The sequence below is a fragment of the Sceloporus occidentalis genome, unplaced genomic scaffold (assembly GCF_023333645.1).
Source record: "Sceloporus occidentalis isolate IW3139 unplaced genomic scaffold, rSceOcc1.0.p SCAF_103, whole genome shotgun sequence".
In the NCBI taxonomy this organism is placed as follows: domain Eukaryota; kingdom Metazoa; phylum Chordata; class Lepidosauria; order Squamata; family Phrynosomatidae; genus Sceloporus; species Sceloporus occidentalis.
Window position 1 is genome coordinate 29,325 of NW_028317083.1, and position 12,999 is coordinate 42,323.

Consider the following 12,999-nt stretch of genomic DNA (forward strand, 5'->3'; position numbering starts at 1 on the left):
TGAGATAGGGCGCACCTTGCGCGTCCCCGAGGCGTTTCGAGGCGAGGCCGGTAGTGACGCGGACACAGCGGCTTCCTGTATCTCGCTGAGGTGTTTAATGCTCGGGCGCAGGGTGGTGGCCGCGGTATTAGCATTTAGCGCCTCCATTCAGCGTTCAGTCTTAGGGGTACGCGGTGTACCAGAGGCTGGACTCACTCCCCGGCCACAGCGCTTTACCCCCGAGACACTTTAGGCCTCCTCTGCGCTTTCCTCTCTATCGGCTTTCCCGCCCGGACTACCGGGAGCTTCGACGCCAAGGCAGCCATGCAGGCCATTAAGTGCGTGGTGGTAGGGGACGGGTAAGTGACATCTATTTTTCGATTTCTATCCCTTTATTATTATTATTTTATTTTTTTTTGCTCAGTTGAGATGTTATTTTCTGCCCCCGCAGCGACTAAATGGTTAAGTGTCAGTGGGCCATCTGCACCCCTTTTTTTTTTATTGCACGCCCTGATTTAGGGGCATTGGGGCTCTTTGGTGACCCTGCCCATTTCGTTGGCCTCGGTCTTGGGGCCCACATCTAAAGGCTTGGATCCTGTTAGGGGCCCCCACCCATCGGCTGTAAATCAGGGCAGAGGCCTAGGAAGGGGAGGGTGTGATGGAATCCAGCTGCTGATGGGTGGGAGCATGTTCGATGTACCCCACAATGGGGTCATTCGGCGCCGGAGGGGTGTGTAGCTTATGGCAGGCTGGGGTAGAACACCCCCAATTGTTTATCCAGTCAGAGGAAATGAGACAGAGGTTCTGGGTATACACATTGCTAGAGGGAGGGTGGGGGGCAGGGATCCCGGCTGTGTGCATATGATGGGAGGCTGTGGGGGGGGGGGGGGGGTGTATGTTAAGATCCCAAAAATGGCTAGTGGTGCAGAGTATCTACACATCTGCATTCCAGGGGAAATGATTGATTGCACTGACCCCAGGATCCCTGTCCATCTCCAGCCTGTATTTACTGCTGGATTTTGGGGTAGGCGTTTATTTTGATTTATTAGGGATACAGAACAGAATAATTGAAAACATTATTCAATAGGTTGTGTGACGCGCTGAGCTCAGGCGCTGGTTTGACCTCCACCCTAAATGAGAAGACAAATCTCAGGTTGTCCGGTGATTGTATGGCTTGAGCCGTGCCGGTATCTGACCGTGTCGGACAGGAGGCGGAGCGAATAGTAAAATCATCTCACTGTTTTAATGACTTGGACCATCGGGCGCGTGGGTCCCGGGTATTCGTCTAAGGGAAATAAAGTATTTTTATGGCTGCTGATACTGATTTGTCTCGGTCAAGTACTCACAGGTATCAGTACTCAGCTCTGTGACACCAAGGGTTCTAGACTGTAAGCTTGTCAGCCAAATGCTCTCAAGTCTAAATCAGGCCCTTTAAATGTATGGGCTGTAAGAAGCGCTGTATAAATACAAACGTTATTGTAATGGATTTCATTAGGGAATCTCAGACCAACCTCCTCACCGGCAGGGCTTCGGTGTGAAAACCAAACCTCACGGACGCCAGCAGCGTTGATGCCGCTGGCTGTGTGTTCTTGTTGGGAGTGTTACTGTTATGTTGGTCTGTTATATGATAATAAGCGCTTTGCATACGTTTGACATGCTTTCTCCTGTTTCATGTGGTCAGGCAACGTGATCTGTCAGTTTTGGCGTTTAAGACAACATGTTTAGCGTGTAAACATAAGGGTAACCCGAGGCTTATTCCTACGGTATCGCTGGATTTCTGGCTGCTTCCCGTAGTGGGGACTGTGGTTTGTTGGCTCTTTGGCTGACGGACAGACGGATGTTGGGTTTCCTGGTACGGGGCAGTCATTGCTCGTAGGGTTTGGAATAACATTTCCTTTAATGTGAGAGGTGGCTTGCACTTCCGTGAGGATGCGGGGAGCGCGTGCTGCCCCCGGCCCGCTCCCACTGCACTACTCTACAAACAAAGCAAGAATTTGTCCGAATACCATTCAAAAGACGTGTATCTGAACCATAAAGTTATTTTCATCAAATTACCCCAAGTTTGGCGAATCCTATGTATTTTTTTCATGGCTTTATTGCTCACCAAGGAGCTGAATCGGAGGGTTTAACAGTATATGGCCGTGTAATGTGACAGAATCCCCAGTATTTATGCCAGTACGTATTTCAATGTTTTTGAAAGGTATTCGCTGAATTCTCGCTCTGTTTTGTGTATTGATTATAATTCTAGCAGCGACCCGGGAATCTGAATGTGTATGTGTCTTGTGCTTTCCGTGCTCCCCGTTTCTCTGTTTTTGCTCTGTGCGGTGGGTAACTGTTTATCATTAGGGTCTCGTACCAGCTTTGGAAGGCGGTTGAGTTAAAAAGAAAGAGAATATTTTTGTCTTCCATGTGCAATAGTCTAGTTTACAGCCCCCCTCTGTGTTGCTGTGACCGGGGGCACAACGTCATCTTCTGTAAATCGCTCCTTTATCACGGATGTCCCCGAATACACCAGATCAGTCCCCGCCAACAGAGCTGCTGTGTGCGCTTTTGTGTTGAAGTCACAAACATTTTACTGGCATAACCGGAAAAAGCGAAATGGAGAAAAGGATTTAAGTGTAAACGGAATGAGATGCGGTGGCGCGTGCAACTGAACCTGATAAATACTACATACTACATCCTCCTTGCCAAATACTTAAGTATGCGCTTTGCTTTATTACCCTGCTGGAAGGGTTCTCGGTACATTTCGTTAGGCTGCTCCGGTACATTGTTTGTCTTCATATTAAAACTGTGACCTGTAAATGAATGTCTGCCGTCGGTGCCTTTTAGATACTCGCACAGAAAGCTATAAGATGCTGGATGGAGGGTCCCAACTAACCCCTCGTAAAGTCATCACAGGGCAGCATTGCTGTCTCTCGCTGTCTCGCGGGTTCAGGAGTCGGGGTAATTGTTAGGGCCGTGTATCTATGGCTGTCATTAACAATAACTCTTTTGTATGCAGGCGTTGAGGCTTAAGTTTTACACAAACCCAGTGCTGCAGAGTGAGCTTCATTCATGACAAATATATTGCTTTTTAGTGAGGAATGATCGGGGTATTGCTTGTTGTCGTGGCTGTGGCACTGTTAGTGTTAAATATATAAATAAATCATTACTTCCCCTCCCCCGAGCCTGCTAGGCCGCAGTGATGTGCTTTTGTACGGTGCATTGAGTGGTTGTGCTTCGACACTAAGCCAGATTTACACATTGTGATTATGTGTTAATTTGAGGCACATCTGTTTCATGAGTCAGATAGCGGCAGATATTCCCTCCCCGGCCTTCTGGATCCAGTAGATAGCGGTGTTAAGGAATGCTCCGCGGTATCAGCCGAGACTCTTACCCTTTATTATCAGGGCACGCGTTGTGAATGAAATGTTATGTGGATGGCATCTGCTGTCCTTTCGTTATTTTCCCGTCTCCCTTCCCCTTCTGTAATCAGATAATTGTGGGAAGGGGCGATAAATACCAGCTTGTATTTCCATAACGCCATCTTTCTATAAAGACATGTCCTCGTGTGCATGGAGTGTTGTGGTGGGCCGTGCAGGGTCTTTCAAGTTTCTACACGTAATAAACGCTCATATATACGGTACGGTCTCTGGGATATCGCTTCTGTAGTGTGAATTGAAGCGAGGCTGTGGGGACCCTGTTACTATTGCCTCCGTCTTCTCCACATCACCAACCAGTGGGTGTCATTGTATTTAATATGGTGCTAATAAGCTGGCTTTGAATAAAATCTTTGGGGAACAATAGAGTACAAAACACCTTTACCAATGAAGAAAGTTTGTGGTTTATCTGCTTCTGTTATTGAGCATTAAGACCCCGGTAGGCTGACACATAACTGATATCGGGTATTATTGCCCCTTTGATATGTCAAAGCGCTAAGGGGTTAAAAAGGACTCCTACAAAAATCAACTAGTAGCTCAGTGTGATTGTGCAGGGAAAGTTACCCAAAATATCACCACTGACTACAATGGCGGCCAACATGGAACGTAATGGAAATTAAACCCAGAGGTTAAGGGCCACAAGTAAGCCGGGATTCAGTGTGTGAGAGAACAAGTACTTTAATGTTGAATTGGGTGGCCCTGCTTTAGTTTGGGTCAGTAATTGTGGCCTGTCTGTGGTGCATGAAGACTGGAGTTTTATGCGCCCCTCGATAACGTCACATTCCTGTACTTCGACTGCACGATGAATGATGCATTTTCAGCTGCATCGTATAGCAACAGCCCATGCAATCATTCTTACAGCAGCAACCGTCTGTGCTGGGCGTCCAGGCAAAATCTCTGACATGGACCCGGCTGCTATATGAGCAAATCCACACTTTAACGATTACTGCTCCTGCTTCATGCGCTTCCGCTTTCACTCGTTACTCGATCGCCGCTTGCTGCGCCTCCAGCGAGGGACTGGGTGAAAGTAGAAGTAACATTAAGGGAATTTCCAGTAAGGCCTGTGAAATAATGCCATTTACTTCCTCCTTAGGAAAGAGTTTTTATGAAAATGACTATAAATACTGACAAACTGGTTCCGTAATCGGAATGTTTGGGGCATTTTATACCTTAAAAGAGATTAAATAGTTTTATAGCAGATGGTGCGGTAAGCGGTGCTTACTGTGCTTTGGATACCAGTAGGGTTAATGTTATACCGTCATATGGTCTCTTGTGGTATATTATCAAAGGTGCTCTGATAACCTGCCAATAAACGCCGGTTTCACAGCAGCGTGACGCTTACAGAACATAAAAATCACGCAAAATATCAATAACGCAGCGGGACTCTGAACTGAAATCCGTGGGGGATGGGCTGCTCATCTGCGGGCTGCGGGCCTCTGCAAATAGCGAGTAAATCCACGTTTATTAGCAGGAAATACAGTAGGAAGCCGATGAGGGTTTTAAGCTCTGATATTAACAGACCACGGATGGATCGGCCGGCGCATCCACGTTGGTAAAAGTCATGCGCTCGGCAGTGAAACCCCAGAATTAATGTATTTCCAATTAATATTTTCACGCAGCCTCTTCTATTCGCCCGCTGAATCCATCGCGTTGAGCGCGTGTCTCCCGTCCACCTGCATGCGCCGTATCACTGATTTCTGAGCGCTGCCGATTTAGTATGAATGCTGACTTTTCCCACTCTCTCCTTTGCAGGGCTGTAGGTAAGACTTGCTTGTTGATCAGTTACACCACCAATGCCTTCCCCGGCGAGTACATCCCAACTGTGTAAGTATCCAGAAATACCCGGAAATCTACGTGTTCTGTGTTTTAACCACTCTGAGTAAAATGATGACCGTGTTCTACCCGGCTGATTTATGAGCAAGCTGCAGCATAGAAGAGCAGTTGTCACAGGTTACGTATACATGCCCCCTGCTCCCTTACAGTAACGCCGCTCTCCTCTCTGTCCCAGCATTGATTGCTCGTGTGTGTAGGTGGCAGTAAGTTGTGTTGGAGGATAGACTTCCAGCCGAGCCTTTAAGAGATAGATACATATACATACATACACGTTATAGAGCTAGAGTCCCGACATAATGCTGGCACCTAAACTTCCCAAGCATTTAAAGTCTACGGAAGTGCCTCGTCTTGGCGTCTACACATTGGGTGGACTCTCTAACATTGGCCTTTGTGAACTCGCTCCTGTTTTATGTTCTGTTAGTGGCTGCTCCTGGGTTAGCGATGTTTAAATAACACGACTGTTTTCTGATCCACCTTTTAGTTTTGACAACTACTCTGCCAATGTTATGGTAGATGGGAAGCCGGTGAACTTGGGCTTGTGGGATACAGCTGGCCAGGAAGATTACGACAGACTGCGTCCCTTATCCTACCCCCAAACGGTAAAGGCGTTTAGAAAACACATACCTGAAACTTGTTTGATCTCTGAAGTTCTCAAAAAATCTTAGCTTTGACATTTACAGACTGGTCCAACAGGTTTTCCCATGTTGCGTATTTTTTGTATAAATCTATTTTACGCCCCTGTTGTGTTTCTGGGAGAAACAAGGCCTTTTCGTAGAATGGAGACAATGATATGCACCTAGTATATATATATATATGTGTGTGTGTGTGTGTATGTATGTATATATATATATAATGGAACCATAAGTTAAACATTGCGTAAGGTAGTCTTGGTAGCATCACAAGGAACACTATAGCATGACAATGACTCTTGTGTATGGCTGTATATTTTGCTCATAAAACCTATATAAAGCTATTTATGCATTCCAAGGGAAAGCTGCAGGTAACATTTTCTTCCAAAAAGGAGATGAGCAACTATGTAGCACTAAAAATCTGCATTTGAACCTGAGTGTTTTTTGCTAGGCCCTAAGCCCGAGCCCCCCATCCGCAAATGTCTTGGTGAGTTAATCCCCCCCCCCCTTGCCCCCCCGCTCAGCGTTGCGCAAACCACCTTGTGTTGGTGTGGGGTATAAATGGCAATGTCCCCCCTTTGCATGCAGAGCACCATTAATGCTTTTAATGTCATCTTGATCTACAATTCCCAATGATTGGCAGAAATAGGAAGTGATTTGGTCTTTTCTTGTCCGTATGTTTAATCCATTCGTCGTTTCCCTGATTCTGGTTTGTTGCTCGTCTTCTTTCAGTGGCCACGTTGGCTTTTGCTGCGACTTTCTTATCTTTTATTACTCTGTTGTCTTTTCACACGGTAGCTTACATCACATCAGCGCTGTCCAACATCTAACGGGTTCTGCCATAAACAGCCATATATAAATGCATAAATATATATAAATGTAGAAATATATAGAAATGGCATTCATTGTAGGTTAGATATAGTTTTTTATTGGATAATGCTTTCTTAAATATTCATGAAATGTGTGTTGTACCCAGCACGTTATTTATCAACCCCAGAAACTCGTTGGCCTTCTCCCAATAATGCTTTCAGCTGTTTATTGACCCTCCTTGTTAAGTGTTGGATGGCGCTCAGGATTGACAGACAGACAGACAGACAGACTTGGTTGTGACTGTTGAACACAATAAATACTGCTATAGATATTTACCCACACTGATTTATATAGACGGTCAGACAATGATCAATGGCTCACGTGACCGATAGAATATACGACCCATAAAGCCGTAGTTATGCATTTAAGGGGTGCTGGTGATCTGCTCCATATAAATGTTTTGGTTTTTTTCTCCCCCAGGATGTGTTCTTAATTTGCTTTTCACTCGTGAGCCCTGCATCGTTTGAAAACGTCCGTGCCAAGGTAATGTCGCGCTCCCCTTTGGTTTTGATGAGTTAATAGGTATAGGAATAGGCGGGGTGCGTCTGTGGGGTAGAAGTTCGTCCAGCCTGCTTTGTGCAGTCGGTAGGCTCTGGGGTCATCGTGTTCGCCGCGCGCCCTGGCTGCTCTCCGTCAGTCGGCGTTAAGCTGTCTGATCACTACAAAGGCCGCGTGCAGTTTTATCCGTCAGACTGAATGTTTTGTGTGGCTGCGCGGATCCCTGTCCCCTGATAATCTGCTGTTTGCTCTCGCTCCGTTTGCTGTTTTATTTCGATCGCTGAGTAACTCCAACCTGTGCTGTTTGCTAACTTCCCCGTTTTCTGTGTAGTGGTACCCGGAAGTGCGACACCATTGCCCCAACACACCCATTATACTTGTAGGCACGAAGCTTGATTTGAGAGACGACAAAGACACCATTGAAAAGCTGAAAGAGAAGAAGCTCACACCCATTACCTACCCTCAGGGACTCGCCATGGCTAAAGAGATCGGTAGGGAAAACCTTGCGACGCTTTGCCATTTATGCCACTTGCTGTTAGGGGGGCTTTTCTTCTAGAAATTCTCTTCAGGTGCAAAAGACAAAATTACCGAAAGTGTGACTGTACCCTCTGCATGATGTCATACTCCCCTCTGGAGCCAGAATACAGTAGTAGAGGGGTGGGGAGTCCTTGCTTAGAGTCATAGCCGGAGGACCTCTTAAGGCAGTAGTGTCCAACCTGCGGCCCTCCCGCTGCTGCAGGACTACATCTCCTTAGCTGAAAGAGCATTATGGGAGATGAAGTCCTGCAGCAGCTGGAGGGCCGCAGGTTGGACACCCTTGTCTTAAGGGCTGCCAGTGAAGAGAAAATAACTACGCAGGCGTATAAAATGATCAGCTTGCGCCCTTAGCAGGTAAACCTTTCCAGCCTGAGAATAAGATGCAGATCTTTCAAATCTTTACCCAAATTATTATTTTCCTGTCCCGGGTGCCTTCTGAAAGCCTGGTTTTAAAAGGATTACTTGGCATCAAGCCGCTGAAAAGTAGTGATCGGTGGTATTGTACAATGGGTAGGATGCTCGGTTGCTATGGTGATAAGGCCCCCTTTCAAAGTTTTTTGCGCCAGGATTACAAACCAATGGATGTGAGCTTAACTGACCTGTATAGCTGAGCTGTGGATTAACCCTTTGAGCATAGGATGCATTTTTAAAACCAGCGTGGAAGCAGGAGGGAATGAAATATGTTAAGGAGATGTTTGAATGGTTTTCCAGGTGCAGTGAAGTACTTGGAGTGTTCCGCACTTACACAGCGAGGTCTGAAGACGGTGTTTGACGAAGCCATTCGGGCGGTCCTCTGCCCACCCCCAGTCAAGAAGAGGAAGAGAAAGTGCCGGATCTTGTAAACGTCGCGCCCGTCTGTCTGAGTTTGCACGCTCAAATGGGATTCTTGAGACTCGCAATGCCAACTCCTAGCCCTGTTTGTAATAATTCATTTTTTTGCCTATAAAATTTGAGCCCATCAAATTCTAACGGTTTCTCTTATCCTAGAAAAATGAACATATTTTTTTTCCCCCTTACTCCACTAAAATATCACCCAATTTACTTAGCCTTATTCTCCGCAAATCTGTTTTCCTTTGCTTAGACTAATCGAGTTGCCAAAACCTTTACTCAGCTTGGTTCAAGCATGAGCCGTTAACCCTTAAGGTGCCAGTGGTGTGCGCGAGGCATGGTGTTGCTTATAAAAGCCTTTGTGATTAGGGATATAAACGGCCCGTGCTTCACAACAGTTTGCACACCTATCAGGCACTGAGGAGGTTAAATAATGTATATTAAAGACATTTTGTCTTTTACTCGGGTTTAGTTTTTTTTTTGTGTGTTAAAAACAAACAAGTACCTGTTAAGATAATAAACTTTGGGGGAAATGCCCGTTGTAGGTGCTTACTGCATATATTAAAGGCATTATTAACCTTAATTCACTGTATTGCATTGTAAAATCCAAATGGTTATTTAGGAACGTTAGATCTTTTATGTAACTTTTTACCGCTTCAGTTGAAATAAAGTTAACTGGTTAAAGGGTACTAATCTGCTTTTGGACACAATTGTATTAAGATTAAAATTTAAAGCAAATATTCAGGTTTTAAACGATCGGGAATGAGCTGCAGTATTGAAACGGCGCCCCTGCTTCTACACGAACATCTGATGCATTACTGTATTTGAGGTCACACACGTGATATATAAATATATATTTTCTTCAGGTAAGGCATTTAGATTTGGTCCCTTTGTCGCTGGGGGTGCCCAGAACCGTTTTGGGGTAGGTTCTTCCGGCTGTATAGTGGAGTGTATCGGTCTGGTTCCGTCAGACTCGCTTTCTGTGCCTTTCCGGCAAAAAACTAAAATAAAACGGAGGGGTCTCTTTCCGATGGTCATTCCCACAGGTTCTGAGCTGTACAAGCTTTCCATGTTGAGTTGCTCGTAGAAACATACCTTGTATTTTAATATCTTTCTGATTATTATTGTAATTTGCATTTTTGTAGTTCTGATACAGTTAAATCTAATACTGTTCTACTTGTTACTTTTGCTTAAAGGTGTGCAATTGATGGCCTTTCTTTCTATAATAACACTAGGTGTACAAATCATGTGACGCGGCTATTCCCATAATTCCTCTTTGTGTTAGCCATTCTTATGACGCATATTCCTTACCTGTTCCTCTATTGCCGGATATACCGACACGGTTACCGTATACTAATTTTACCCCCGCCTTTCGTGACATTTTGTGACATCATGATTGCTTTTATGAGTTTTGATATCTTGGGACTGTGAGGTCTTTATTCTAGAGCAAGCGTTGATGATCTAATGCACACCCCTAAACACTAGCAAACCTTGCAAACAACAAACTACAACGCGAACAAACTAAACCAACATTCGAGAATGTTGCGGAAATTGTGAACAGTGTTTTTACATTGATCTTTTGCTAATGCAATTTAGTGTTTTACATGCATGTTTGAATTAATAAATCCTTAAACCACAGAAAAATTCCATCCGCTTCTTTTTAATTGCGGCGCTTTTTGAACATTGTCTGTTCTGAAACGTTAGAGCGTTCGAACGTATGTGGTGTGGAGACGGGGAAGCGTTTGTTCGTCTGCTCGCCCCATGAATGCCTAATGTGCGCCTTTTTTAAAGGTGCTGTTCCACTTAAGCAACACATTAAACGCCAGCATGTTCAGCAAACAAACTTTCGCAGATCTCATTCTATTCTTTGAACTGAATATTTTATTACAAAACAAAGCACTTTCCATCTTTCTCCCCGGTTTCTCTGGATATGACTAATCCGTGTCTGCCTATGTTAAACATTGCTAATTTTTGCTTGATAAGAGCATTTTGGGCAGGGTTTTGCACATCGGACTCTAGGAAAGACATTCTTAACGCTGTGCTAATGTTACATTTAGATAAGTAGGTAGAACGGCACGTTTTAAGCCCACCCGTTCCCTATGAGAGTTTCAGACCTGTGTCAAAGGCTTTAGCATTGCAGGGGGCCGAGTACCTATAGGGGTTATGAATACATTACGAGTGTGCAAGCCCCTCCATTAACTGCGAGTAAAGCAGTGAGCCGGTGATATCCGAGGCAAGTCAAAAGGAAGTGCTAGCTTCTCGTTTTAACGAGTAACCGGGATTGCTTTTACTATTTACTTCAGAAAGAGGAAGGTTCTGTTTTAAATTTGTTTCACGTGCAGATTTGTCGCTTATACGAATGAATTGCAAGTAAACTTCTTAAATCCGTTCTTAATCAGAGGAAAAAAAAACCAAAAAACACTTTTAACCTTGGGACTAATTTAAATTGCCCTAATTGTGTGCATTTTTTTATGCTGGAAACCATTGCTGATAATTATACTTTTAGTAAAAGTGCATGTTCTCCATGAAGACTCATATGAGACTTTATTCAAATAAAAATATAGTTAATGTTCTTGCATGGGGTATGCTTAAGTTTTTCATGAAATGATTCCAGCAGAAGCAGAGCGAGCCGTATGATGAACATATAATATAGGAATAACCTAGATATCGTTGTGGGGTTTTGCTTTAACCTGTGGTGTTCCAGTAGGGCCTTTTGTTAACCCCTCAGGGCCTAAGGATATGTAACATGACCTCAAGCTCCGATCATGGCTTTCGCAGGGTTTAGTTTCCTTGCTGCCGAGACTTTCCCCTTCTGGGAATCCCCTTGGGTTTGTCATGTTTTTATGAAGAGGTGCAATGCTCTTTGACGCAGGTGCCATTATCTGCCATTCATCAAATTAAAAGACATTTTGGCAGCAAGCCATCCATTAAAAACATTTATATACCTAGGAAAGTATCACCGACACCATGTAAACAAGAAATAAATCTGCTGCCCGTAGAAAAGAACATTGATTTTATTTAGAGTCCATAGCAATGTCTGAAATGTTTGTGGAACAAAACTTTTTTTTTTTTTCTATTGTTGGTAAATGGAGCAGGTCAATCCAACCTTTATATTTCTGGCCCAAACTCAATTTCTAGCCATGCCTAATGAAAAATAAAATACACAACAAAGATTCACGTAGGTTTGTGGAGATTCACAGGGGGTTGTAATGCTACCTGTTGTGTTAGGGCCATCAGATCCACATAAAGGTCACAACAGGACTAATGAAAGCAGAGCTGAGGTGCAAAAGGTTACTTTACCAAAGGGTGACCAACATATCGCCCTGGAGCTGCGAAGCAACCACGTCTTCCATAACGCATCGCCACCAGGCTTACGAGAAAGGAGTTAGTCGCTGACTAACTTACCTCGGGTCTACACAGGACGACCTCAAAGGTGCTGCAACCTTTTGACATCTAAAGAAGTGACTTCTAAGGTCTGTTTGTTTATACAACTTAACTTACTCTGCGACCACCAGTCAATTATCAGGTGTCCCAAACTTTATTTTCCCAACCCTTTTAGAGGCCCGGTTCCCGTACCTGACAAGAGGTTTCAAGTTCAAGGCTTTTTAATCCTCTTCTTTACTCGGTAACTCTCTGCAGTAATATTTTGTCACCATGAGGAAATAGTTACTGGTTAAACTGGTCTGGATTTGATTTGTTAAACAAGACACTTGATTCTGTGGTCTCTCGCACCAGTAAAGGGATTTTCTGTGACTACGCTTTCTGTGTAGTAATTGGATTGCGTTTGTTCGCGTCTGCGGCGTGTTTGCTAAGTAGCAGCAGACCCGGTCGCCTGATTGTGAGTCATTCTTCAACGATTAGGGATCGGACGGCAGATTTATCAACTTCCTGGGTGAACGGGTCCCGGACGCGTACCAAGCAAAGCAAATGTTTTACTAACAATGAGCAGATTATATACCGAGGGCGAAGGCCGTGCTTGGTTTAAAGTTAGTGAACAATGCAAACCCATTTAACATCGTGCCTTTTTTTGAAAAATTTTTTTAAAGCATTTGGATCAAAACAGAAAAACCCAGCAGAAAATATTCCCTTAATTTGTTACAATTTAAAACGTAATATTAATACTTGTAACGTATATCGTCATATACCACTGAATGTTGTGCAATATACTGTAATACAGCAGGAGCTTGCAATTCAATACCTAAAACTATTGTTATGACCCCTCGTTAGCACCGGTACACCAGCGATGTACTGTGAATACACTTTATTGTTATTAGGGATTTTGAGATTTTTTTAAAATAAAGTTATTCGAAGTATTTGTATAAGGACACACCTGCATCAGGACAGAGTTATGGAAGAAAGGCGCACTTTATCACGTCAAACCCGCTTTACCTATTGATCTATTTTCT

The 12,999-nt window shown here is 44.1% G+C and overlaps 1 protein-coding gene across 1 annotated transcript; it reads left to right on the forward strand.

Moving 5' to 3' along the window:
* Nucleotides 1-303: 303 nt before the first annotated feature.
* LOC149283455 (ras-related C3 botulinum toxin substrate 1-like) lies at nucleotides 304-8,607 on the forward strand. The gene is made up of 6 exons (XM_089497519.1): nucleotides 304-338; nucleotides 5,151-5,222; nucleotides 5,713-5,830; nucleotides 7,151-7,213; nucleotides 7,560-7,719; nucleotides 8,477-8,607. The coding sequence occupies exons 1-6, from the start codon at nucleotides 304-306 to the stop codon at nucleotides 8,605-8,607; spliced, it is 579 nt and encodes a 192-aa protein (XP_089353645.1).
* Nucleotides 8,608-12,999: the final 4,392 nt, after the last annotated feature.

Coding starts and splice junctions, on each gene's coding strand:
- LOC149283455 (XM_089497519.1), top strand. CDS start 304: ATGCAGGCCATTAAGTGCGTGGTGGTAGGGGACGG. Junction 339..5,150: donor TGCGTGGTGGTAGGGGACGG/GTAAGTGACATC, acceptor TCTCCTTTGCAG/GGCTGTAGGTAAGACTTGCT. Junction 5,831..7,150: donor CCTTATCCTACCCCCAAACG/GTAAAGGCGTTT, acceptor TTTCTCCCCCAG/GATGTGTTCTTAATTTGCTT.